Source organism: Anopheles bellator, chromosome 2 (assembly GCF_943735745.2).
Source record: "Anopheles bellator chromosome 2, idAnoBellAS_SP24_06.2, whole genome shotgun sequence".
NCBI classification, from domain to species: domain Eukaryota; kingdom Metazoa; phylum Arthropoda; class Insecta; order Diptera; family Culicidae; genus Anopheles; species Anopheles bellator.
The window spans coordinates 83,695,858-83,723,552 of NC_071286.1; the positions used below are offsets into that span (position 1 = coordinate 83,695,858).

The 27,695-nt window shown below is 54.8% G+C and overlaps 3 protein-coding genes across 4 annotated transcripts in view; 2 read left to right on the forward strand and 1 right to left on the reverse strand.

The window, feature by feature from the left end:
• The window catches only part of LOC131208216 (pancreatic lipase-related protein 2), a 1,813-nt gene extending 1,544 nt beyond the window's left edge, over positions 1–269 (reverse strand). The window contains exon 1 of the mRNA XM_058200868.1: positions 118–269. Coding sequence (XP_058056851.1) covers positions 118–269 — 152 coding nt within the window. The remainder of the gene's footprint in view (positions 1–117) is intronic.
• Positions 270–1,711: 1,442 nt separating this feature from the next.
• Positions 1,712–3,611, forward strand: LOC131210103 (glycerate kinase). The gene is made up of 2 exons (XM_058203302.1): positions 1,712–1,746; positions 1,806–3,611. Exon 2 carries the CDS (start codon positions 1,854–1,856, stop codon positions 3,360–3,362), a length of 1,509 nt encoding a protein of 502 aa, XP_058059285.1. The 5' UTR covers positions 1,712–1,746; positions 1,806–1,853; the 3' UTR covers positions 3,363–3,611.
• Positions 3,612–10,409: 6,798 nt separating this feature from the next.
• LOC131212553 (protein decapentaplegic) lies at positions 10,410–25,919 on the forward strand. 2 transcript variants are annotated; one of them, XM_058206460.1, is made up of 3 exons: positions 10,410–10,498; positions 21,343–21,947; positions 24,201–25,919. In XM_058206460.1, exons 2-3 carry the CDS (start codon positions 21,359–21,361, stop codon positions 25,091–25,093), a joined length of 1,482 nt encoding a protein of 493 aa, XP_058062443.1. In that variant the 5' UTR covers positions 10,410–10,498; positions 21,343–21,358; the 3' UTR covers positions 25,094–25,919. The 2 variants fall into 2 exon arrangements, with proteins under 2 accessions (XP_058062443.1, XP_058062442.1); XM_058206459.1 differs by lacking the exon at positions 10,410–10,498 and adding an exon at positions 18,313–18,462.
• Positions 25,920–27,695: the final 1,776 nt, after the last annotated feature.

Genomic DNA, 27,695 nt, shown 5'->3' on the forward strand with positions numbered 1-27,695 from the left:
AAATAAACATTAACAATAAAATAAACTACCACTTCACAATGTACATTATCGACTTGGTTCCATCTTTTCACTAGTGTGCACGTTGTCACCATATTCATAAGGATGATTCGCCATTACCTCGTGTAGAGATAGAAGGATACATTTTCGTTCGGACATTGCTTGACCGTTTCAAAGCACTTGAGGAAATTCCAGTCGGCGTCGACGGCACAACGCAAACTGAACGCTGCTGAGAGTAGTACAATCCACTTTAAATTTGCGTCTTTTGACATCACTTTGAACTTGAACGGTTGGAAGCTGCCCTTAATTATTGGTGCATGGTGTGCCAATAGAACTACAAACGGTTGCGCTGCGCTGTTGTGTCGAACCAGTCACCAAGCACGTTGCGGGTGTTCTAAAACTGTGTAATTTCTTATTTACCCACTTTTATACGATACACGATGGCAAGGTATCATGCCTTATCGCGTTACACGTTCCACCAGCCGCGTGCAATTAGTCATTTTCCTTCGCGGCGTGTATCGAAAGAAGGAGCCCGAAAGAATGCAGCCCAAGAACCGCTTCCACGGACGTTGTTACTCGATTCAAACCCCGTTCGTAAATGAAGTCGCGAATTTCGAAAGATGCATTCTTATGATGCACAGAAATTGATGCCACAAGAGAAAAAGTGACGCTGTCGTGGTGTGCCTCACATGCTGATTCTTGAGCTGGGCGATTTATTGAGGCCTTACCATTTTTGAAATTTACTGCCCTTAATCGACAACTCTTGCATATGCACACCTGCAACACTTGTTGCTCTTTGGTAATTTCGTTGTGTGTATTACGTTTCGAAAAAGTTCATTAATGTGAGTGTGGCGAAGAGATGTTCTAGTTCTTCCAGTGGTACAGCGATCGAGATTGATTAAAAGATCCGGGTGATGAACTTGAACATGGTAATTGTTGACGGGCTCGAGCTGAAACCACATCAAGCCTACATTAGGTCAATAGATTGCAACATGGCCGAATAAAGGGGTTTTTTAATTACGGTTTTCTTTATCATGAACGACATGGTGTGCCAATAAAACACCTAGCAAACGTTGAAGAGCTCACAGCACGGGTAAAACCATTATCAAATACAAAACGAGTAGTAAGACGAGTAGTTGGAACAGTGGGTTTGATTTGTTTTTCGCTACTACTCGCCCTTGGACGGTCGAGGAAGTGAATAACATAAATTACCGTATCACCCCAGTGCGGTACACATTAAGAAACGATAAAGTCACCCCCGGGTTGCGCTAAACAGTTTGCTGGAGGAAAAGTAACGACGGTTTGAGGACCTTGCCACTTATGGAGCTCATTAGGCGCTTCTAAACCATTGTAATTATAATTAAGATTAGGTTCTTGTGATTTTTCATTAATGGAGCTCAGCATATCGCAAACAAACCGTTACCTGCAAGCGGAACTATGTGTTGAGCACGGTGACTAGATGCGTAACGGTACATTTTCTTGTCATAATTAGTGGAGGAATGTTTTAAAAGAAAATCAGACGACAATAAAAACCTAACGTACAAATTGAACTTCATACCGCTGTTATGAATAAGTTTGAATTATTTCACTCGTGGTTGCGATGAAACATTTCACATGCGTTCTGCATTTCGAAATGGAATGTCACATTATTCGAAAATCAGCTGACAGTTTGCGATTTTGTTTTGATTTTTTTGTCCTGTGGTTAAAAAGAATACAAACGTTATCAGTTATCAGAATGCTGCTCTTATCGTAAGTGATTGTGCAAAAGGTTTGTCTCTATACTCAAAAGTTAGTTTTGCTTCCTACAGATTCACTGCTGCTCAATGAAGGCCTAGTATGGTTGCCTTCGAAGGAAGATGTTACAAGCTTTCCAAAACGGTTTACGCAAGATGAGCACTGATCGAATGGCGGCAACAACGAAGCTAAACGAACTCTTCCGTCGCGGAGTGGAAGCGGTTACACCAAAGTCCCTGTTCCAAAACTGTAGTTCGATGAAGGAGCTCGAGCAAAGCTTTGCCCACGACAACAAGCGCTACCACGTGGTTGGTTTCGGCAAGGCCGTACTTGGCATGGCCGTTCAGATAGAAAAACGACTCGGCCCAAGGCTACACAGTGGCTGCATCAGTATCCCGGTCGGAACCACCGATCGGTTCGACGGTAATCCAGACTTTCGCCTGTCACCAAGCAGCGTAATCGAGGTGATCGAATGCGCGCCTAATAATCTACCGGATGAGAGAGCTTTGAACGCCGCGAAAAAGATTCAATCCGTTGCACGCAGCATGACCGAACGCGACGTACTTTGCGTGCTGGTTTCTGGCGGCGGCTCAGCCTTGCTGTGTGTTCCGAAAGAACCGATTACGTTGGCGGAAAAGCTGGCTATTATAAAATCCCTCGCTGCTTCCGGTGCAACAATTGATGAGTTGAATTATGTCAGAATAGCAATGTCCGATGTGAAAGGCGGCAAGCTTGCCGCGGCCGCAAAGGATGCTTTTCGGTTGTACTCGTACATAATCTCGGATATTGTTGGTGACCCACTGGCACTGATCGCCAGTGGCCCCACGATCTTCGACGGCAAAGCGGTTGTAAAAGAGCAAGCTACAAAAATACTAGTTAACTATGGTCTTTGGAACAGTTTGCCTGTGTCCGTTGTGAACGTGCTGCAAGAGACTGTTCCAGAGGAAGCCCCGTCAATTCCGGGGTCAGTATTTTTATTGGGCAATAACTCAGTAGCCTTGGACTGCATAAAACAACAAGCCAAATGCCAAGGCCTGAGGTGCATTGTACTGTCGAAAATGGTTCAGGGAAACGTACGCACAGTCAGCAGAATGTACGTCGAGTTGGCTGATCTTGTTAATCAATTCAAATCAAATTCGATTTCCGAAAGTAAACTGAAAGACAAGATGAGCAGCATGTTTCAAACATATAAATTTCCTGACCTACAACAGGAAAAGTTCGTGGCGATGGTGATCGAGAGCAAAGCTGAAAATCTGCTCATTATTGGGGCAGGCGAAACGACGGTCTGTGTCGAGGGCGACGGTCTAGGGGGACGTAACCAGGAACTGGCGCTCCGGTTTTCGTACGGCATCAGACGATTGCGCAACATTCCTGATGGTGTAACCTTTTTATCGGCCGGAACCGATGGTATCGATGGTCCAACGGATGTGGCTGGCGCTATTGGAGGTGCCTTCGTCGCTAGACAGTATGAGGCATCGCACCCAACGAAGGATGGACTGAGTTTGGCTGAGCGTAATGATTCGTATCACTTCTACGAATCACTGGCCGGTGGTAAATATTTCGTAAAAACCGGCCACACGGGAACTAACGTAATGGATGTGCACCTATTACTGATTGAGAAGAGAACTTAGAACGGGTCCCCATCAAACCACCGATTCCGGCTGCACTGGAGGAAGTGTGATAATATAAATCAGTCTGTTTAACCAACAGAACGCCTGATGACCTCGTTTGCTTCATAAAAGTAATGATTTCCTAATGGTCCGATAAAAAGCCTGTCGCTAGGACAGAACCTGTTCTCCGCTTCGTCTTCTTCTTCCCTTCCTCTTCTAGGCCATGAGTCATCCCCAGAAAAAAACGCCGGAAGAAGTTAACCGAATCGAAATTTATGGCACACAGCGCGGGGAGCGCGTCGATGTGGTCTGTGAACTATTTTTCTCTACGGCGGCCCCAAGCGGCCCAGCATGACGCAGGTGGTTCTGCGTAGATAGTACGGCGATTCTTCTTGATAATCGTCCCCTGCGGGCAGCCGAGATCAGGTAAAACCACCCTGCGTCGCCCCGTCCCCGTCCGTCATCCCTGCCCACCAAAAAACACACGGAGATCAAGAGCCGAGACCTGCCGGACAGTCTCGGAGACACAGGTGGAGCGTGGTGGTGGAACCTGAGGCAACAGCAGACGGTATGGCACGCGGGATCGCGTGGTTCGCCACCACCAGGCCGTGCCATCTGCTGCGATTGACGCTCGGGGACTCCAATTTACATATTTTTACCCGCTTTAATCTTAAAATTATGCAAAAATATAATAATTCTCATAAAAGTTGTACATCTGGCGGGTGAAGAGGTCTGACCAGTTCTGCCAGTTGGCATATTAGGAAAGATACGCTGTGAGAAATAGGAATAAAAAAAGCCCCACCAACCAGCCAGCCAGCCAGCCAGGCAGTCGGCTGACCTGTCACGCGGGTTGGGCTGGGGCCGGCGGAACGATCGCGCACGAAATCAAGAAGGTTGGAGCACGTTGCGGAATGAAATATTCGCTCCCCAAGTGCCAAGTGGATTCTTGCGTGGATCCACTTGCGCGGTGCGTGCGCACGGAGTCCTTGCCCTGGGCTCGTGAGGATCGACCGATCACGTTCCACGTTACACAACATCTCTCCCTCTCTCAACACATGCCCAGCCCATGACCGCAGCACCATGATGCACTCAACGCGCAACCTAATGGAGCGGTTGACCGGTCGGTCCCTACAAATGACCGAAAAACGGGCCCACAACGTGTCCACTCACTGCGCGCTGCAGCTGCGCCGACCGGGGCCCGGAGCCGACGATGAAAGTAAATGGTTAAATCCCATGAAATATGTCCTCCTTTTTTCGTATCGGGCCACCGATATGCACCCGGGGCGATGCTGACCGCCGCCGCCGCCTGGAGCTCGCTCGCCGTTGTTGTTGAAATCTCGTGGCATTAACTTTTCTCGCTGACAAGTTGCTTATCAATTTTCTCTGCCAACGGCCTCTGGCGGTGAAGTGGCCCCCAGGTGGACCTGCACGTCTTCCTGTGGGCCCCGGAGAGCGGAAGACTTAAGTGGAATGCACCAGCGTCCCCTTTTTTCGGAGGATCCGATGATTCATAGCTATTTTTAGCGATCGTCGCACATTCGGCTAGGGGGTCGATCCTTGGTCGATTGCCTGTGATTTGCAACTTCATTCGCGCCACGTCAACCACCGGGGTTTGGCCGCCGATCAAACACCACACGACACACTGTTTGCGGCCATCTTGTGGATCCGGTGAAATCTGACCATCGATGAATCGATAAACTTCAACCCTTTTAGCATATTCACAGCGCGAGCCGCGCTAAAAGGTGCGCCCCCCGAAAGGCAAACATAAAAAGGTTGGAGTTGCCTTTTCGGGGTGTTATTCTCACACGGCGGCCGCTTCACAGCCGGAGACTGTGTGGAGCCACGTCGCCGCGGCAACCGGCACGTGAATCCACTACTTCTCTTCGTCCCCCCAGGAGCGACCGCCATACTCGCCGGGGGCCTGAATCGAACCGCACCGAGCGACGGCCGTTTCCGGTCGCATTTAATTGGCCACTTGGGGCTGCGGCCCGAGTCGAAACGTGGTCGCGCGGCGTGTGTTCAGATTTTGCCGCCATGCTGTGTGATTTACTCCCGCCTGGCCCGGGAATTCCGAGGCGCGCTAAATCGCGTGTAATTGCTTGCGTATCGCCCGCGGGCGGTACCGTGGCGCGCGGAAACGGCACCGCTAATTGAAGCAAACTCATCAAACTAATAAATTGAATAATGTCCGGCGAGTCCCGGCTAGACCGAAATTCTAGGCCTAAACGGCACACTTGGCGGCCAGACGTGGCCGCTGGTAGCTTCGACCGACCCCGGGTCCGTACTATCAGCGATCGTTACTCATTGTGGCTAATTGCTGAGGGCATTCTTCGTGGTCCAACCAGTCCACGTCCAGGGATCGCTATTTTGACGACACCGTGTCTGGCCGGGGCAAGCCGTTCACCGAGACACGCTCACGGATCGTGGCGTTCCGGTGCCGGTGAAGACCCGAACGTCTATTCCAGCTCCCGGAGTATATAGATTTTAATATTTTTCCCACATCAATCCTGTCCCTGTGAGAAGGTTCCGAGCCCCTCAGAACCACCGACGACGGACGACGACATAAAATGCCAGCAGAAAATCGTTTCCGGGGCAGCGTGTTAAAAATGAAAAGAGTTTAAAACCCGTTGCCGGCCAGGCGGATGCGTGCACTCAGCAGTTTCCTGTGCTACCGACGGTTTCTCCAGGTACCATGTAGCTTTCCTGGGAACACCTTCTGGAATCGGAATCTCGAACGGCACCAAGAATGCGCACACTTCTTGAGCAAGCTGCACGGAGCGGCCAGTCAGGCCAGTCAGGTCGTGTGGCCAGTGCCCGGGACGGGTTTGTGTTTAAATTTCTCACTAATTACCAGCTATATCCACCAGCGTCAATGGAGGCTATAAAAATAATCATAAAACAACAAAAAACAGGTGTCCCATACACGTCTTTAATCAACCCGGGAGATCGGGACCATCGGGGTCCGGCCTGTGACGATGATGACGGGCGGTGTTGCGCCACATTCTTCATCATTTTTCATCAACTCCAGCCCTCTCCCTTGGGTCATTTTCCCTGTTATTCCACTTCTACCGGTGGTGGGTGATTCCACTGCTTCAGCTGCTGTCGAGGCTTCGGGTCGTGCCCACCGATCTCCGGACGTGTTGCCATTTCCTCCTAACCATCGGCGGACTTTCGAAATAGAGATGATAGGAATATGTAAAGCTGGGCTGCTTGCCAAAAAGAAACTCGTTTTTTGCGGACACGTTTTTTGGGGTGTCGTCGGAGGCAGACTTCCACCTTATTCTGACACTAAACTCCCCGCCCCAGAGACCAATACTTTTCACCGCCGGGCCGGGCCGCGTGTTGGCCCTTTCCGGGGGACGACCTAAGCATCGAGTGTTTGTTGATGATTTTTATCGATTATCATTTCTTCATCATTCCCGTGGCCCCGTGCACGGCTGGATGTCACTGGGCACTGGGCGGTAATAGCAGCGAGGGGGAGGGCAGCTCCCGGCTTCCCTCAACCCCGGTAACAGGTTGAGCTCCAGCCGTCGGGTGGTGCGATTGCATTTGGTAAGCGATTGAGCGAAACGGAGCCGGCCGGAATGGGAGAGGGAAATAAATTTTTATGATACGAAAGGCCCTTCACGAGGCAGGGCACGAGAGGAGCCCAGGGTCCAGGTGTGACGCGTCGTCCTGCAGACGATCGCCCCGCAAGGATCGGCGATTCCGATGGCCGCTTGCTGGAAGCTTCTCTTTCACATTCCGCGGCGCGTGCGCTCTCGGCGGAAATGGCACCTGGGTTCGGTGCCGGGAAGCGCAAAAAACTGCGCCCGCCTGGCCCGCTTCTCCGCTGGCTCCGTTGCCGGGCTGCCTGAAAAACTGAAGGCCACCGGTTAGACCGGTTGCAGGCTCAGCTCTCGCCGCGCGCGTTCCATTCCGCGAATACCGCCGTGGCCGGGGCCGGAGCGACCACGGACAGAAACACGTTCTGATTAGTAGCGCGGATTGGTTTGTAGTTGATGTTGTCCAACTTGCCGTTCTTTGTCTCCCTCCCGTTCTCTCTCTCTCTCTCTCTCTCTCTCTGTCTAGCCTTCTTGGTCGATGATGTCGCCGCAGTCGCAAGGCAGCCTTTCGGCAGGTCCCGGCAGAGGGTCTCCGCCAATTGTGACTCACGCGGTCAGCTTAATTGTACGGAAATCATCGCCACGGCCGATGCTCACCTAATTAGTCTCGTCAGCTCCGTTCGATCGCGGAAAGTTTCGGAAACGGCCTGTCACTGTTGCAGCACACCGACCACCGACCGGGACCTGTCAGGCAGAGAGCCTTGAGCCGCGGCGATCATTTGAATTTCAAACCTGAAAAGCTCACAAATCGAATAAATCAGCGTTTTATTTCTTTCGCCGATGCACAACCAAAGGTCCACTCCACACCGGACCGGAGTGTGCCTCTGTGTGTGCGTGCGCCAAACACATACACATTGGTTTGGCACAGAAATTCCTTGACCGACTGCGGGGCGCGCGCGCACTTACGCAGGCCGCAAGAAAAAAGCCTTCTTCGTCGTCGTCGCCGAGCCGTGTGGAACCCGATTTATGAGCGGCGAGCGATCGTAGGTCGCGTTCGACGTTCACTGTTGGCCACGCTGCGCTGGACCCCCGTGTGCACTCGGACCCCGGGCGAGCGAGATGCAAATTATAAAATTAAGTATCATGTAACCAAGCGATATTCCACTCCGAGAGCTCCAACACAGCTGAGCGGACGATCGGGCGTCCGGGGTCCGGTTTTCGACGGGACGCGAGTGGACCCCGCGGTCCCACTGGTGGGGCTCCACGAAGGCTGGCGAGGTCTGGTCCCCGTGTGTGTTGAGCCGAACGACTCCGTCGCGCCCGGTCTCGGTGTACAAAGTAGCAAAAGCTCAGCCCGTCATTCCGTGCGCGATTCCTGCAGGCAACCCGCGATCCTGGACCTGCATGGCGACCGTGGCACGGGAGCCCCGCAACCTTGGGGTGGGGCTGCGACGGATCTTAACCCCTTCCCCCCTCTCCCCCAACAACCGACCCCAAACAAGATCCACTCGGTTGCGCAGGTTCATCTACATGCGGCGCTGCCGTTGCTCAAAAAACAACTTGTACGTGCCCCTCTCACCGAGCCCCCCCCCCGCATAAAGTGGCCCCCCCCCGGGCCCCCCCCCCCTCCGAGGCACACATACACAGGCGAGCGGGCGCGCGCGCGCCCCTCACGATCATAATCATCATGATCGTCATCGGCATCGGGCAGCGTCGCCGTCATCATCATAATCATTGAGAGATTTTCTTCCTGCCACCTGGGGTCCCTCCCTGCCTGCGTCCATCTTCTTGCTGGTTGGCTTCTTACTCGCCTCGCAGCTGCTGCCGCCGTCGCCGTCGCCGTTCAGGTCCGCGGCGCCGAGCGAGGCTGAGCCAGAAAACCCTCGGGGAGGGAGTTTAAAATAATCGCAGATAGATTTAACCAGTAGAGAGTTGATCGTAGACATAACAGCATCAGCATGTCGGTGCGGCCGGAGAATCAGTTCGACGTTCGGACCAGCGGCGCTAGGATGCTGTAGCCCCCCTCCGGAACACGGATCGGCACGGCAAGTTCGCTGGCGCTGGGTGATGTTAGAGTGTCGCGCGGACAGGACGGACTTTGGCCAGCGCGGCTAGTGAAGTTTCGCCGTGCGCTTGGCGAAGGTGTTACTTTTAAGGCTGTGGATTCGACTCTCGGGCTGAGCGGAGGCCGAAGGGCCCGAAAGGTTTTTCGCAAGGCCATTCGAAACCTACCCCCCCCGACTGCTAGACACCCCGCGTGTGCGTGCGTGCGTGCCTGTGTGTGCGTCTGGCTGGTGGCGATTGAGGTCAGAAGAGATATTCGAGGCATAAATCAGACGGGACGGGTTAAAGTCTCGCAACGCGGCGAGGGAGCAAGAGAGAGAGCGAGAGAGGGACGGGAGAAAAAAAATCCGACAACAGGTTTGGGGTGCCTATTTGGGGTGTGCGTAACGCGATTTGGGCCCTACAGGCCAGCGGTCCTGCAGCGGTCTTAGGGACCTTTGGGGCCCACGGTCTGTCACATCGATTGCGCGATCTGCCCCGTGGTCAACGGCAAAAACCAAAACAGGCCGAAAACAGAGGCAAAAAAAAAACATTTAACGAACGAAGGGGCCGAAGCGAAAAAAGCGACATCCGATGGGAGAAAGGAAAATTGTTACAAATTCATTGCCCGGCCCGGCCGGGCCTTGGCCAAACCCGGCGGGGTGAAAGTACGCGTGACAGGTGAAGAAGAAAGCGGAGCGTGAGTGAGCCGGGTGAGTGAGTGAGCGGAAAAAGTGATTGGAGCCTGGCCGGCCGCGTGTGCCTGTGTGTGCGTTCGGGGAGCTCCTGGTGGTATGTGGCCGCGGTTCCAGCTCTCGCCGGCCGTCGTCTCGGAGAAGAAAATTGTTATCGCCCCACCGCGGGGAGTGGTGGTCCTAGACGGGGGCACTGCGTGGAATGTGCCACTGTCCGTGCACGCGCCCTTGTATTTGTGAGTGTGCGTGGTGGAAGTGCCCGTGGGGAAGGAATTAATGGAAAGATGAGAAAAGTGTGACGATAACGGGTGAGCTGCGAAAATAATAAAAGAGTGGGTAAAATGTAAAGGAAAAGGCACCGGCCGCCGAACCGAGCGATGACAAAATGCAGCGGGAAGCAGCACGAGACTGGCCAGGGAAGAAGGAAACGAGCCAGAGTGTCCGTGGGGCTCGATAGACCCCTCCGAAAAACGTAATCGGTTTGGGGCGAATCGGTTCCCGCTGGTTTCGATCGCTTCCCCTAGAGGCGGTGTAGTGTGTCCAGGGCCGAGGTGTCCTAAAGTGCGGTCTGCTCCGATTCCCGCGAAGGCTGGGAGGCCTTGGAGAAAGTATCGAAATACCCGGCAAGGTCGCGGTTAGCGCTACGCCACCGCCGACCAATCAGTTCAGCTCAGCTTCAGCTTGGCAGATTGCGGGACCGAACTCTAGCGCCGAATTCGGGAGCCACCCAATCGAAATGAACCCGAAACTGGATTGATTGATTGATTGACTGCTTGATTGAGTGTTGATCGGCGCGCGCCGTCCCAATTCCCCGGGGGGCCGGCCTAGAGGAGATTTCACCCTGTTCCTGATTGTTCTTCTATCACCGTTCAAGGTAAGACCGTTACCCAGTAACCTTGGCTAGCAGATATTAGAGTCCACATGGAGCTCTCGTGCGGAATGTTCTGTGGGAAAGTTTCCGGAACAGATTGGGCCGAACAACCGAAGATCGTGTCCGCTACGTCCGCCAATACCTGGCTGGCGTGCGTCAAAAGTGAGGCGTAGATCGCAACAGAACCGTAGATCCAGACTAGAACCGCTTACAACTGGCACTATCCGGGTGACTAGTTTGCGGTTTGTAGCGGCGGATCGGTTTTTTCTAGAAGCAACAAGTTGAATATGTTTCTACCCCAGCAAACCACATCTGAGGCCACTCCGGGTAACTAGATTTATATCCCGCATATCGTAACCGCATATCGTTCGACTTGGCTGGTGATTGACCAGGCCAATCAGCAGGCGGCGGTGGATACTTGTTTACTGGGCGTCTCATCTCATCTCGGCCCGTTGACATTTCCCGAGCCGAGTTTGCCTGCTTCGATGGCTTCTCATGTTCCAAGCACTCTGCCATTGCATCAGTTAGTCAGGCAGGGCTTTAAAGCTACACTATTAGGACTTGGGTGGTGGCGTCAGATTTGCAGTGTGATTTGTGTCAAGCGCGCGTCAACCAATCGTGGAGTCGGAGCGGCAGAACCGAGAAAACACAAATTGTTACTCGGGCTGAGAACATAAGCTTCGCTGGGCAGGTCTTCGCTATTTGCACAGCCATCTCTAATCCGCGAGTAGGGAACCGGAAGCCGCTGGTCAATGCTGGCCCACCGGGAAGTTGTTGGCGCTAACTTCGTTTATTCTCCTAAAGTGGCTCCTGGGCCGGCGTTGTTTGAGACCGGCTTCACAGGTTGCTGTGCACCGAAGAACCTGAGCTAAGCAAACGACGTTGCTAAGGACGCGCAAGTGCTGGGCATATTGACCAAGCGGGACTTTGGTCGGATAAGAGGTGGAAAGTAAGTGCCAGACCACGAAACCTCTTAGATGGATCTTCGGAAATTCCCCCAAAAAAAATCTGCTCTACATTCGAGTCACGGCCCGAAAGGACGATGCGCAATTTATGGGCCACTGCGGAGAACCAGCGAGAGACACTAGCGCGGATTGCGTTCCAGAAAATCAGACGCCCAGATCCCTCGGGCCACTCGGGGCAACCGGTTCCGTGGCTAATTTTTTCACCGGGCGCCGAGCACGAGCGTCACGCGCGCTGCGCGACGATTGGATTCCGGCTGGCTGGCCGGGCGGCCCGTGGCGATCAGGTTTTTTTTCGGGGGAGAGCCGGCGGGTTGACACTCTCCGGCACGGCACGTACGCCGGGTGTATCGATTGCAGATGCACCACACATGTGACGGCGCAGGACCCAATCGCAATGCGGCCAGAAAAATCAATTAAAAACAAATTTTCCTATAAAAGGAGATAACTCCATTCCAATTAAGAGGAATGTTTTTGCTTACACAAAATAAATAAAACATAAACGCACGATCCGAAACCTGTCTCGTCCCGTCCGAACGAAGCAGAACCTGATGCCGGGCCCCGGCCTTTGCGCTGAAACATTGTGCTCCAGACCAGATGGGTCCCGGCGATCGGCACATCGCTCGCCGCTCTACCTCTCTGTCACCAACCCAGGATGTGCCAGGATGTGGCCCAGCGAAACCGGCCCCTGCTCGCTGTGGAATGGACTCGGCATCGAGAGGAGCGCAGAAAAGGAAGAAGAAATGTCAACCGGCACGGAGCGGAGCGGAGCGACGGGAAATGCAGCACATGAAATTAACATTGACATACCCGTCACAGCAGCATCCGTCAGCCAGAGGCGGCAGCGTTTGCCTTCCGCCACCGGCAATGGGTCACGTGACCGAGGGGGGAGGGGGGTGGAGGGGCGCCCAACCCAGTCGCGATCTGCAATTCATTGAGGAACGCCAGTACGTGTATCAATTAAAGTGTACGGCCTCTCCCGGAGCACCTGGAGATTTTCCTGGCCGATGTCGATGTCGATTGAAGATTGCAACTCCTCGGTCTTCTTCCCGATCGATCAGTATCTGCGCCGCCGCGTCTTTGTTATCGGAATCCGGCGCTACCGGAAGCCCCGGGGGAATGGAAGGCACTTGCGACTGCGACGGACCTTGGAGCACGTTGTTTCATGAATGAAATGGTCGAAAAAGGAAATGTCCTGTTCTGGCCGTGGCTCGACGTGACTTGACAGCCAAGACGCCGGGCGATGAATGGAACCGAAACGAAACTGCTGTTGGGCTGCTGTCCGGCCTTACATATTCGGAACGAAACGAAACTCGATCCGATCCGACGAAGACTGCAGCCGGGCAGGTAATGCTTTCAACAGCCCGTGATCTCCATTAAAGCCCCCCGTTCCGATTGATGCAAACTGGATGCGCTGAGCACTCTTCTCGAAGCCCGGAGCCCGGAGGCTCAGGAATCCAAATGGGGTAAACATTGTTATAAATCACCTGTTTCACCAGCGCGCCTGTGCTCGAGTCGATGAGGCTTGACTCCGCGCTCGGCGCTGTGAAAACATCTTCAAACTTCGTTCCCGGGAAACTTGAGCCGGCTTCGAGCAGCGCTCGATCGCCGATCGATCGCTACATATGGCAGCCGGGACCTACTGGAAGGCTTTTCGTGGAAAACCCCCGGTCCGACGCTCGGTCTCGCGCCACTGAAGTGACCGACCGACCGATGGACCTGAAGTGTGTTTGTCGAGAGAGAGCCGGAGGAACGGAACAAAAAAATGCACCCCGGGCTCGGATCTCGAATTACAGCCCGAAACCGTACGGACCTCAAGCACTGCACTGTTAGGGCCTAACGGGCACCGGTCAGCTTTCTGCGTAGCAACGACTCTGCCGGAGTCAAGCTGTCTGGCAAAATTTGTGCAGTTGCAGCCGGCCCGTGAAGGATTGCGACGACTTCCAGGGATCCTTCCAGTACGGCAAAATGGACCACGGCCGATGAGGCACAAAGAAAGTGCGGGGTCAGCGGGGATGGTAAGATGTTATTAGGTCGCCTATTGTCTACGAGGGGCTGGGACGGGCCAACGCCAAGATCGGAGCCCTTTTTGGCGAAGGGTCATCACGAGGCAATCATCAGCCGGGGTCCGGGGCCGCTCGAGGCTCGATCACAATTTTCACGAGCGAGTGAGAGAGAGAGAGAGAAGCAGGCGCTTTCCCTCAAGGAATCACCCCGAGAGGCTTTGTTGTGGCCATCGTAGCATTTGGTGGGTTTTATGGGGGCCTTTAAGCCAAACCCCAGTCGCCCCATGCCAAAGATGGACGACACGTAATTTATTTACATTTAACGAATCATTTATGAACAGCATGGAGATGGAAGCTGGAACCAAAAAAAAGGGCACAAAAATTCAGACAGAGATCGGCAGGCAGGCTTCACCCTCAACACATACACATATGTGCGTTTTTTTTGTGCGTTCCTTTTATGGGTAGCTCAAGGCTGTTCGGAGCAGCAGCAACGGGTGTTTGCCCGGGGTGAGCCACGCGGGGTATGCGGCTTCCATGTGTGCTCTGTCTGGGTGCGCCGTGCCCAAGAAATCGTCCCAGACAGCCTGTCGCTAGAGGGTCGCCGTAGGCGCTGTGGACTCTGAAGGGCGACCTCTGATGGCTCGGCGGACGTGTGGGAACGGCTGCTGCGCACGTCCCATTTTTGGGGCTAAAAATGGCACGATTCTCCGCGGCCATTCAATCACGTTCGGGCGGCGTCTCCGGCTTTCAAGTTCCGTGGCCGGCCGTTTCCAAAAACATCGCCCACCCCGGGGAGTGACAGGAACCAGGCGCGATCGTGTGCGGGATATTTGCGTACAGAGGCGGCGCGACGTGCAAAAATTGCGTTTGAAGCGCGAACGGACCCGCTCCGGTTTGCGAAACAAGCACGCGCCCGGCGCACACGGCGGCCCCGATTATGGCCCCATTACGGGGCCCCCGCTGCCACCGCCACCAGCAGCCGCGCGATAATGAGTGCCGACAAAGTAGCAGACCACCAGACCAGGCGGCAGACGGGCTGGCGGCGCCGGAGATTAGCGCGTTGCGTCAGACGAGCTGACGATGATCCATCGATCCGGAGGGGGGGTGGGGGAGGGGGGGGCGATCGATTGGGTGTCAAGTGATGCTGTGCAGCAGCCCCTGAAGCCGCTTCCCTGAAGCCAATGAACCAACGAGTTTTGCGGAACCAACCGAGCGGCCCGAGCCAGTGTGTCTCGCGGCTGCGCCATTATGCTGGGTGTCCTTCGCCCGGTCCCGTCGCCGTGAAGGTTATGCTGCGTGCTCGGGACATTCACACTTGCGCCGGCGCAGGCTCTTGAAGCTAAATAAAGTCCGCGGCTCACGCGAAAGACCTTTGCGTTGAAACAGCGGACGCGGGCGCACGCGTAATCAACGGCCGGGCGACTCATAAAAGCCTGTCACAGATAACCCGTTTCTCGGGTGCGATCGCCCCCCCTGGTGGGGGGGCTGCCGTCGAAGATCGGTCGACAAAAACAGCGAAAGCCCGATCCGATGTGTCTCGATCGTCGCTCGAACACCGAAAGGACACTCAGCCTGCGAGCCCGCGGCCTACAATGTTGCCGTAGCCTTGGCAACCGGCAGCGCCACCGTTGTTAGATTACTGACCTTACGAACTTGAGCTCGCACTTCCTGCCATTCCCCAGAGTTGCGCCCCGCGGAGCCCCGACTCGGATTACCTGGCTACTTAATCCATTCCGCCAGCATATTAGTTAGGGGTAGTCGAGGCAAACCGGAGGAGGACAGGACAATCAGAGTGGCCGAATCGGACCTTCTGCGGTGGGGTTTTCCCGTCGAGCGAAGCGAAGAAATAACAAATCGGGAGTTGTCCGTTACGAAGACCCATTCACCGCGTGGGTAGGGAAATTCCGGCTACCCCGCACAGGACACACTGGACAGGACACAGGCCATGCCTGTGTGTTTGAAGGTGTGAAAACATAATAACTTTATTGTGCTTTGTTATTTTGGCGCTTACGATAACATCCGATCGGGGTTTTCCCGGACGCCCTGAACTCGGTCTCTGAATGGCCGGGCACAGGGGCACACGGAACTAGGGGTAGCTAGCCGTGACCGTCGTGTTCCTTGGAGCAACGGAGCAGCTCTTTTGTATCTGCTGCTAAATCGAGACCGAGTGTCCTAGATTACCCAACCCGAGAGGTGTTCGAGTGGCGGCGTTCAAAGAACCCATCCGCAAGATCGAGACGGGGGAGAGAGAGAGAGAGAGAGAGGGAGATCGAGGTACCGGTGCCGGTGCAAGCGTAAACACCAAACACCAGACGCGTGCGCTGCTCCTGATCGGTGATAATTTATTAATTGTTTGATTAAGTATAATTCATTCGGGTCCAAATAACAGATAAATTTCACTTCACAGAGCATCAATCCCAGGCCCATCACTGTGCTGCCGACGCCGCCGCCGGATCGCACTCCGGCCAATCACTCCGGGGCCGCACCGAGCAAACGGCCCGATCGTCGATCGCGGACCGGATTTTCTTGGCAATAAATATTATTCGGAAGTGAAAATGACACGTAAATGGTTTTCGAGAACACACTCGACTTCACGTGCGCCTGCGTGATTGCTGATGGGCAAAATGCGTGCCTGCAACTTGCCGGGCAGGTTGCAGGATCGACGGAGAAAAAAAAAAACCGTGAACCGACGACTACGGCGACGTCGACGCAAGGCCAACTCGCGATCGCGCGTCACTCTGTCTATCTTGTCGCTGTCTCTCTGATCCGCGGGATCCGCGTGAAGGTTCTCCGTGTAGAGCTCGGCGTAGAGGCAGCAAAACAACGAAAAAAAAAGTCAACAAAACAACAGAAACGCACACAGACGCGCGGACCAGGGGTGTGTGCGCCTCCCCGGCGCTCGAGAGATAGCGCAGGAGTAGAGTGCGTCAAGTGCGCAACGACGGCGAAGGGCGGCTTCGGCCGCCGCCGCCGACGCTAGGGCGCGCTCAGTGCTGCTGGGGTCCGCGGTGTTTACAAATCGGACTCATAAATATACTCTCACTCTCCGGGCTCTTGTGCAAGCGGCCACCGCGCGACCCGTCCGCAACCGAGGTCCGTGTTCCCGCGCGCTGCTCTGATCGCTCAATCACGCCCGCCGAACGGAAGGGAAGGTGAAAGGGTGCGCCGAGAGAGTGAGTGAGAGAGAGAGAGCGATCGACCGCTGAGGGTTGCGAGCGACCGTTTACACAGAGTTTACATAAATCTTCAGGATTTGTTAGAGTGTAAATAACTGTTAATGAAAATATGATTTCCTCAATATTTCTTCTCGCTCTCCTCGCCGAAGATCGCGGAGTCCAGTCGATGGGGAGGGGGGTGGGTATAGGGGATGTTCCGCGCACCAGCCTTCCACCCGCCCGCCCGCCCGCTACAGTGGTCCGAAAGTGTCACTCACGGGGACTCACGATCCACTCACGGCGACGTGCTGCGCCCGCCTGTCTGCCGTGGCGATCGTGGCGGCGACGATCGCAATGAAACGCGTAAACAAGTCCCCCGCGAATCAAATCCCCGGACTCAAGGAGGACCACAATTTCTTGCGCCGTTCGCGGAGTGTTCTGGAACGCACACGACGAAGGGCTTTTCTCCAGCGATTGCGGCCCTTCTTCGGGGGATCTTCTTCGGGAAGAACGCCTCCACGATCGACCTCCAGCGGGGGAGCTGTCAGTTGAGTGCCCGGAAGACGGCCGGCTGCTTCGTCTTCCTCCGATTGCGCCGCGTTGCTTTCTTGGCCCGCGTTCTGATTGGCTCCCGGCCCGATCACCCCTTTTCGTTGGGTCCCACCACGCTAGAACCGGCCAGCAGGAGGGGTTTAGGATCCTTTTTTCGGACCCACATCGGTCGGCCGGGGCCAGCGGCTCAGTTTTCTAACGGAGTGCGAGTGAGACAGCCAACCCGGCCGCCGGAGCGGTGGCCTGACCGGGATGACTGGTGGATAAGGTGAACAGAACAGGGATCACACGAAGATCGCGATCGCGAAGAAGCGAAGGCGAGAGCGAGAAGAGCTTTGTGGCTGGCTGTGGCTGGCTCTCACGGGCGCGGTGAGTGGCTCGGTTCCGAGAAAAAGCTCCCGAGCTGGGCACTCAGCGCACGATCGGCGCACTCGATCGTACGGTTCACCCACACAGAGCCGCAGCCGAGCCGCTGAGCTTTCGGAGGGTCACTCACGGGGCCGAAGCGGCGCAGTTAAGTGCGCTCCGCCGAGGTACTCCGTTTTCAGTCGCGTTTCTGATTCCGCAGCGATCGCTCACGAAAGTCCTCACGCCTGACCGCGAAGATTGATCACTTGATTTAAGGCAGGCCGGCCGCAGGCAGCAGCAGATCACAGTGTGAACCGAGTGCGTGCGTTTGTGTGTGGTGAATGCCGAGAGAGAGAGAGGATCGGGGGGCGCGATCGTGAATTTATAGGGCCCCATTGTGGGTCCGGACGGGGTGGGTTCCCGGTGCGCGAATGTACCGCCGTGCCAGTGCTCCCCGGAGGACACTCCCGTGTCCGTACGACCGGAGGCCGTGAAGTGACCGGAGCAACTTTCGTGCAATCCGTGCGCAGACTGTGCGAGTGCGACGCTTCCATTTGAGGACGCTCGGTGCGAGGTTATGTGCCGAGCGAAAGGCCGCCAGCCCGCCGTAGCGTCGACGTACCCCGGAGGACGAGGACGAAACGGGCGCCGAGGCAGCGGCAGTCTGTCGTGTGTGGAAGCGGAACGACAAGAACGGCCGCTGGACAGTGGTGGTGGTGGTGGTGGTGGCGGTGGTGGTGGCGAAGGTGGCGAAAGGGACGTCGTCCAGGTAGCGAGCGAGAGAGGATGTGCACTTAACACGCGCGAGTCCTGCCCGAGTGACAAGCAATGGTGACCAACGTCGGTGATAGGAGCGGCAGTGGCAGTGGCAGTGGCAGCAGCAGTGAAATCAGCAACCAAACCGGCGCAAGGTCCGCCGCGCAAACCAAGCGACACCGGCCAAGGTGAGAGAGACGAACGGTACTAATACTAGCGGATCCACGAAAGGATCCCGATCCTGGCTGGTGATCCGCAATCGCCCCGCACCTTAATTGGGGTCCGAGGTAACGAGGATCGAGATCGTTGCGGGTTGATTGCACCGGCGTTCATCTTTCGTCCTGTTTCGTCACTGGGCGCTCGACGCGATATGATCGTGAGAACTGGCGGCCGGGTTTCGGTGGCCGGGACATAAATCAGACGAAGACGTGGTTTGGACCAAGATGAAGATATGACACCACCCTCGGGTGCTCGAAACGTCAAACGCTTGATTGAGTCTCCTGAGCCGTTGTGACTCAGACCCGATTTCCATACCAGACCCGGACACTTTTGCCTTAAATCGATCCGCAGACTTCTGGCGCCGACGCCCTCACTTAGCACCGGTTTTGTGGCCGGCCGGGTGTTGGGCGATTAAAGCATAAAACCAACCTACAGTCGTTGTCGCCACCGAAGGTCGGCCTCAAAAGCGAGCTGAGATGATCCTGAGGGATCCTCGGCTCACCGTCGCCGTGTGGCGCAGTAAAACCCGGGATTTGTCTGTCTGTGACTGTGTGTCTGGTTTGTCCTACGTTCGTTTCACCCACCCCCTCGAGGGGGCCCGTGGGGTTGGGTGGCCCGGGAACGCCGCGCTGACAATTACCGATTCAAATGTGATTAATAATTCTGCGTGTGCGGTTACGTGGCCGTCCGGATACGGGGGCGAGTGAGCTAAAAATAAAAAACCTGTACCCAGAAATACCACAACCCCCACGAAGGGGTGAAGCAGGGCGTGGGGGGGTGCTGGAGCATGCGGTCCGAGGGTGGCCTGATAGCTGGTAATTGTTTGTTTATTGATCTTGTTCGATCCGCTCGATCTTCTTCGCGGTCCGCTTCGCCACAGTCATCGTTGTATGGGTGCTGCGCCACGGACTAACGTCGCTAACCACACTCGGGGCCGTGGGGTGCGGTTCCTACATAGGACATGTTTGCGAGCGAAGAAATCCGATCCGGCGGTCCCGGGGCTTGGATTGGATCCGATCGTCGGCGGAGTTGACGCACTCTTGACACTCTCGGTCGGTGATCGGTGAATCCCGAGCCTCGGCCCCTGGAGATTAGCAGCAAACGGATCGGCTCGCGTAATCGCGCAGCGCATCCGTAGTGACGTGACCCAGTTCCCGGTCCACTCGCTCGCCGCATGAACTTGGCGTGGCTGGAGTGAGATGTGGTAGGTGTGGTCGCTTCGAGTACCTCACAGGGCCGAGCACAGGGCACCATTCTTCAGATCCCCGCCCTTGATGACCGGTGGTGGCCAACACACGGATTCGAGTTGCTGTCCTCGCTGCACTGCACTCCGTAAGCCGTTTCGCCCGTTATCCTCCTCGAGGGGGCGGGAAAGGTGATAGCCGGGGCCAGGGTGGCCCGAAGCGCACTTGTCTCGTGTCTCGGAGGTAGTAAAATCGCCCTTCTGGTTCGAGGTGGTTAGAGGTACATTCTCGGATCGCCGGAGAGCCGTCGGCTGAAGCGAGAGGCCGAGTGGGAAAAAGGACCCCGAGGGAACGGCAAGAAACAACAGCAGCCCCGGGGTCGGACGGGCGGGGGCTGGAAGCTTGAAAGCGTTATTGCCAAGCATCAGCAACGCTCATAAAAGGAAGGCACTTGAGATTCACAGCTTGTGTCCTTTGTTTCGCACCAACAGAGCTGCCCGTGCGTGTGGGTGTGTGTCCGCTAGGGATCGGGGTACCTCTGGCGGCACCTGACACACTGTCGCAGAAGCTCCTGGAGTCGGTCTCTCTCTCTCTCTCTCTGTCTCTCGCTTAGAACGATTAGAAAGTGATCGGTCGGTTGGTCGGTGTACCTCCGTCGGGTTTGGATATGGAAGCTCTGCACCCTAAAAAGACTATACGCCTGCGTCACATCGCATGGGTTAAAAAGTCACGGACTTAACCCGTAAATTGCTAGTCTTATTGCGTTCATCGCTATTTCAGTTAGTACGAACCTTCAAAAGAAGGCTGTTCAAATTTCATGATATTCTACTTGATGATTTCAGAAACAATTTATGTCACTCTGCTTTTTGATTGGCAAACATACCGCTCAAGGGACGAAATTGCCTGCAAAGTGTTGTAAGGACTCCGCTCCATCAGAAACAACGATAAAACGTTGATTTGTTCACTTCCAAATCAGGTGGTAACAACAGAAAACTAAGAAGTAATCCATAAAATCGAATCGATTATCGAAAAGTGAAGTTGCGTCTGTTACATGACCTTGTAAAAATATCAAAAGAACGATGGTGAACCTCCTCCTAAACGTCCGAAAATACAACACAATCGCCTGGAAAGGTTATGGCCTCGGTATTTTAGGATGTGATTGGGGTAATATTCATCGACTATTTTGAGACTGGAAATACAATCATCAGCGATAGATATTGGAGCGTTTGAAAGTCGAAATTGCAAAAAAAAGACCGTGTTGCTCCCACATCCACCAGATATTCGCCAGATTTGACTCCCAGCGATCCACGGGCTGTTCGCAGATCTCAAAAAAATTCTCATCGTTAAGAAATTTCACTCGAATGAAGATGAATTACGGCTGAAACTTCAGACTATTCTGAAGGAAATGATAAATCGTTCTACAAAATTGCTATTGAAATGTAAGGATTTTGGTGTTTCCTACCTTAGGCCCGGGACTTTTCGCCCCATGTGCTAGAACCGTCGACCTCGCGGTCTGCGCCGATTGGTCTATCTTCGCGTTGCACTAGCTCCAGACACCGCGCTGACACGCTGACGTCACCTTCTTAATTGTCCGCTTCCTTTCTAGTTCAAATGATTCATTTCGTGACCATTGCTTATCCGCTCTCTCTCTCTCTCTACTTTCAGATTCCCAACAACGAACATGCACGCGTGGCTCTATGTCCTCGCGGTGCTGGCGATATCACGGGGTGTAGCGCCGATCGCCGGCACCGACGACGACAGCGGAGGCGGCGGCTTGCCGCGCTCCCTGACAGCCAGCATCCCGGAGCAGCAGCAGCAACAGAACGCGGTGCACCACGGTGAAGTGCGGCAACCGCCGAGTGTGAACGATCAAAGTGAGCTCCGTCCTCCGTCCGCGGACGAGGACGACCTGAGCGAGTACGAAGAGTTTGTGGCCGGCGGGCGCACAGTGACGGAAGTGCCGGAAAGCCGCGGAGCGCCCGCGGAGACGGACAGTAATGACATTGGCCGTGATGCCGTGGGCCACAGTAGTGATAGTTCCAGCCTGAAGCCTGATCCTAAAACACTAGTCGAGGTAGAGAAGACTCTCCTGAGCCTGTTGGGCTTTCCTAATCGACCAAAAATCGATAGATCTAAGGTGGTGATACCGGAGGCGATGAAGCAGCTGTACGCCCAGATCATGGGCCACGAGCTGGTGGACTCGGTCAGCATACCGCGCGAGGGACTCAACACGCACAACGCCAACACGGTGCGGAGCTTCACACACGAAGGTACGTACCGACACTTTCTTCCGGTGGCTGCCAACTATCAGCTTTAGCGGGGTTCCATGATTTCGAAGGGTTCTTGGATTGTTGCCGTTTGGCGATTGTTGGGCGCTTTTCGTCAAGCTGTCGAATCGTTGCAGTAGGCACCGAAGGACTTCTGTTGCTAACAGGGGATCTGAACTGGAGGGATCTGGATGGGATAACAGGGGTTTGGGGTGGGTTCATGAATTTGGTTAAATAAATATATTTAAAATTTAAGTTAAATAAATGCGGTTTGGCTTAGATCAAACATCGCAGACTATTGGCTGACCGTTGGCCCAGTAACTATCGACCATTGAGAGGTGATAGCTTCTTATATATTACTGTGGCCAAAGATATCGGGAACCAGTCGTCTTGGATTATCGTGAGCAAAGAATATTATTTTGGTGTCGTTCGCGTAATACTGCGACCGAATATGGGGAATGCAAATTCTTCGTTCAACTTCTTTGTGATGCTGGTGCATCACATTTCGGTGGTCTTTTCGTGATCATTTCGTCACGATTTTGGTCCATATCGTTCCGCAATCACAGCAGGGCCATTCACTAAACCCAAGAGAGCGATCCTAGGTCACCGTTTTAGAGTGGATAGTGGAGATGAAAGCCGAAACGAAGATTGTGTTGAAGGCTTATCCTAAAAAGATCTTTTCGAACTGTTTCTGGAATCGGAACAAATGTAGTCATAGGCGTACTGCAAAGAGGAGGGATTATTTTCAAGGTAATAGATTTCATTAATAGGTACATAAATTTGGAAGAGTAAAGCAAGAATTTCGAGTTATTATCGAATTCCTGATATTTTTTGGCCACATTAGTGCAGGATGAAGTTTTATACATGTAACCGGGTAATTGACAGTAATTTATTTTCTTTTAGTTTTTCCCCGGGGTTTCTTCCATTTGGATTCGTCCGTTTGATAGGAATCAACAAAAGAATAAAAGCTTTAACAATAATGGTTCACATTTTAGACTTCTTGCTCAAACAAAAACAGGGAATTAACGATGCTTAACATCACCCCTTTTGACCTTTGGCCATGCCTTCGTTGGCAGCGGAAAAGCGCGAAACGTAAAACCAGCCGATCAGAAGATCCACAATGTTAGCCCCATCATTCGGTTAAACTACAATGGAGAGGCCACCTCAAAACGTCTCCGGTGGTCCTTGATTGTTGCAATCCCCTTTTCTAGCCGCGGCCCCGATTCCCGGTAAAACCCGGTCGGATCGGGAAATTTATGCGCAAAATGGCCCATGTTTTCGTTGCCTGCACAAATGCCCAACCTGCGGCCGGCCGTAAAGAACGATAATCCGGGCGAGCGCGCGTGTGGCCCAAAGCTGCCCCCCCATTCTCCACAGGGCGCCGGTGGCAACAAAATGGCCGCTGCACCGCGCTGGCCAAATGCAGTGCCAGGCCTGGACCGGGGCCTGGCGCACTGTTTATTTGAGGGAAATTCACGGGAAAACTGTTTACACACTCTGGCCCGGGGAATCGGTGCAGCCGGTGGGCGCACACCTGCGTAGAGTTATCGATTAATTTTGCACACGATCGTGTGTGCAGCGGAAAGACCGCCGGCCGGTCGGCGGTTCAAGGAGAGCCGTCTGTCAGCACGTCGCCGCCGGTCCTTTGCGCTGGTGCCGACGAGACGGATTGCCCCACACGGACCGGGCCACTTGTTTATGCCACTCCACGCGTACTCCACGCGTACTACACGCGCTACTTCGTGCGATCCGGGCGGTTCCGTAAAATTACGCAAAATCGATTAGCGGGTAAACAATCGCCCCCCGGATCGCCGCCATCGTTTGCCAGCTCACACCTCGTTCCGGGCCCGTGGCCACCGTGGCCGATCGTGGCTATTAAATCTCCGGAGACGATGGCGGGCGCGGTGCAATTTTCGGCCGCCCGCCAGACAGTGCGCCGTCGGCGGCTCACTCAAGGGCCCTCCCTCTCTCTCCCGCTCGCTCGAGTTCTGAGTGTAAACAAATAATCCCGGATGTCGGCGAATCGCGCAAAACGGCCTGACGACGCGGGCAGGTTGCTGTTGCGCGCTGCGTAGTTTTTCTTCGAAACTGCACCCACCGGAGCGGGGATTTTCCTGGAAACTCTCGACGGGGAAAATGCGCGTCGCCATTTGCCGGCTGCACCCGGAGGCCCTGTTGATCTTCCCGATGACCTCTGGCGGGGGCAACGCACAATCTGAACTAATCGCCCCCATCCCTCTCTCTTTCCAACCACAGAAAGCCACGTTGACGAGCGGTTCCGGCACCACCATCGCTTCCGGTTGCTGTTCAACCTGTCGAGCATACCGCGGCACGAGAAGCTGCGCGGTGCGGAAGTCACACTGACGAGGGCCGCCATCGGTGGGGACAGCCGGCGCCCTGCCCGGTACCAGGTCCTGGTGTACGATATCCTGCGGCCCGGCGTGCGGGGCCGGCGCGAGCCGAAGTTCCTGCTCGTAGACTCGAAGACGCTCGCGGTCAACGAGTCCGGCACGGTCAGCTTCGACGTGCTGCCGGCGGTCCAGCGGTGGCTGGGGCAGCCGCGCCAGAACCACGGCCTCTTCGTGCAGGTCACCCGGTGGACGGCCCCCCACAGCCGCCGGCGGCGTAGCCTGCAGCCGGTGGCTCCGGTCCACGAGCACGTGCGGTTGCGGCGGGCCGTGGACGAGCCGTACGGGAGCTGGTCCCAGAAGCAACCGCTGCTCCTGACGTACACGGACGACGGGCGGCACAAGCAGCGGCCGATCCGGGACGCGATCAGCAGCGCCAACCGGGCCCGGCGGGCGTCGGCCAAGCGCAGCAATCGGCGGAAAAACGAGCTCTGCCAGCGGAAACCCCTGTACGTGGACTTCCGGGACGTCGGGTGGAACGACTGGATCGTGGCGCCGCCCGGGTACGACGCGTACTTCTGCCAGGGCGACTGCCGGTTCCCGATCGCGGACCACCTCAACACCACGAACCACGCGATCGTGCAGACGCTCGTCAACTCGTACAACATCGAGCAGGCGCCGAAGGCGTGCTGCGTGCCGACGCATCTGTCCTCCATCTCGATGCTGTACCTCGACGAGCAGAACAAGGTGGTGCTGAAGCAGTACCAGGACATGACCGTCGTCGGCTGCGGCTGCCGATGATCCCGTCCCGTCTGTGAGACGGGGAGGAAGGGGAGCTACTTAACGAAGGGGACCGGAATCGGCAGGAATCGGCAGGAACCGCGCCGACTGTTTGCTGTATTATTAAAGATTTTCTTTTTGTTTGTTTGTTTGTTTTGTCGATAATGATCAAACGTACTAAGAGAGAGAGCGAGAGGGCGAGAGGGCGAGGGGGAGAGTGAGAGAGCGAGCGAGCGAGAGAGGGAGAGAGTAGAGTATCATTTCTTAAGTGATTAGCAAACCACATGCAACCACCACATGCTCTGTACCATACTAGAGGTAAACGGACAGGACGAGCGAAGGACGAGCGGACCGCGTGTAAAAAAGGAACAATTAAAACAAAAAGCGTATCAATCTGTGCTTCGAGCTCCCCTAGGCCTAGGTTAGACTGTGTATATATGCGCGTGAGTGTGCAGGGTGTTATGCTTAAGAGGATCCCGGCCATCAGAGCCATATCGCGTCCCGAAGTCAAGCCGCACCCATTGTGGGGACCGCGCGGGTCCCGAATTGAGGCGTGAGTCCTGCGTCACTTTTGGCACTCGCTCTGAGGACCCTCCCCGTGGGTCGGTGTGTTGTTGGGCTGAAATGCTACCTTTTATAAAGTTCCCATTTCGGCGACGGTCCTGGCACTGGGCCGCGCGAGGTGGCCAGCCGCTGCTTAATGATTTGCGTGTGCGTGCGAGTATGTGTGAGAGAGTAAGTATGTGTGTGTGTGTGTGTTGGTGTGTTTTTGGGTGTAAATTTTGTATATTATAACTGTACCTGTAAACGAAAGGAAAAACGTATTTATTTTACGAAAAACGGCGGCGGCGACAGAGTGTTGTAATTGCGGAATAAAAAATTTGTAAGAAATTCAGACACAACGAGGAACGCGTGCGAACGGGAGTGCTTTATTCTGCGGGGGGGAGGGGGGTGGACGGCGGCGGACGGAGAAAGAAATGGTTTCGGGGCGGCCAAAAACCCGGCCCGTCTGCCCGGGGTCCTTCGAAGGGGCAGGACAGCAAAAGGGAGAAAAAAACGCCGCGGCCACGAAGAACGGAACAGAAAACCGATTTGGCGAATTCCCATACATGCCAACGGCCGTCGGGCGGGGACCACCCAATCGGCGCTACCAGATTTCATAAACCGGAGAACCGTCGGCCAAACCGACCGGAAAAAGAAGCAAACCAAAGGTTAAGCCTCGCAGCCGAAATGGGGGGCTGAAACAACAGAAAGCCGCACACCGCGACTGCGATTCAGACATATTTGTGAAAAATGTTCCCTTTGTTTGGATTCCACCGAACCCGGGTGGGGCAGGCTCAACGTCAAGGGCCACCTGTGAGCCTCCGGTGGGCCACCCCAATCCACAGCGAAAGGAGGGCGAGTGAGTGAGTGGCCGTGGTGCGCATCATTATGTTGCGCAGACAACCGGGCGGTCAGGACCGGGCAAGGGAGGCCGAGCGGGACACGACATCAACATCTATCTTACGCTCGGCTGCTGGAAGGCCGGCAAAACAATGGGCCGGCCACCTCTTCGCCCTCGGATACGCGGGCGGGGGGGTCCTTGGGTTCTCGGGACACTCGGGTTTCGGCCTTTCGGTATTCGCTAATTTATTCGCCCTGGGTCCCTCTTTTTCGCGTGCAGCCGCGCACCGTTGCGTCAAAAACGATCGCGATCAGCGCGGTAATGACCGCTCAGATGTTACGCGATACGCGATGCGTTCTGACCGATGGCGATCGTATTATCGCGAGAGCGAGCGCGGCCAGGGGTTTGATCACGTAATCGAGCCTTTCTCGGTGGCTCGCGGTGACTACTGGCTCTGCGCTTCGTGATCGTATTTTTTACACACTTTATTCACTTTTCTATTTGCCTTCTCGATTACCTAAAGAAAGCTGAACAATTTGAATCGGTGAATGCTGAAGATGAATAAATTTTTAAGCATTGGTCCAAAGCTCATATAAGTGTTAAGTTATTTTTAAAATTGGCAGAAACCGTTGGAACACCGTGATCGCCAACAAGATCATGTGACCAGTTCCTCGTTGCGGCTAGCGACACGTCAGACACGGCTAGAAAGTTGTTACACCGAGCAGCTGGGGCGCAACGGGGGCGATCGTTTCGATCGCACGGATTAGGATTATGGTCCCACCGCACGTTGCGTTGCGGAGCAGCGCCAAAACATCGTCCAACGGCGTCCATTACCTAACGTGGGCCGCAGCGCAATCCGTTCGCGCACACCTGCGAACATCAGGAAGGGTCTCGCGAAGGCTGCACACGCGCGAGCGCCCACTGCGGGGATCATAATCTCAAGAATCTATTAATCGGCGGCCAATCGAAGTGCCTGAAAGTTGTCCGGAGACACATACACGGGCGAAGGTGGCAAAATGTAACTGCTGCAGCCGGCCACCGAGTGTTACGGCTTAATTACTGACGGGCTGCGACATGCGGTGCACCCGAGAGGGGTTCGCTTGCGTGAATCTAATCAGAAGCGGGCCCAGGCTCGCGGTCGGTGCGGTCAACTACTTGCGGGCCCGCGATCGTTACGATTTTTCTATAATTAACTCATTAATGGAGGTACTAAAAATAACCGATGTTTAAAATTCCAAA

Bases quoted from the DNA above. Each gene is read 5' to 3' on its own strand.
- LOC131210103 (XM_058203302.1), top strand. From the start codon at position 1,854: ATGTTACAAGCTTTCCAAAACGGTTTACGCAAGATGAGCACTGATCGA.
- LOC131212553 (XM_058206459.1), top strand. From the start codon at position 18,347: ATGGTGACCAACGTCGGTGATAGGAGCGGCAGTGGCAGTGGCAGTGGC. The intron at 18,463-21,342 runs GTGAGAGAGACG...CTCTACTTTCAG, and splicing joins ACCAAGCGACACCGGCCAAG to ATTCCCAACAACGAACATGC. The intron at 21,948-24,200 runs GTACGTACCGAC...TTCCAACCACAG, and splicing joins GCGGAGCTTCACACACGAAG to AAAGCCACGTTGACGAGCGG.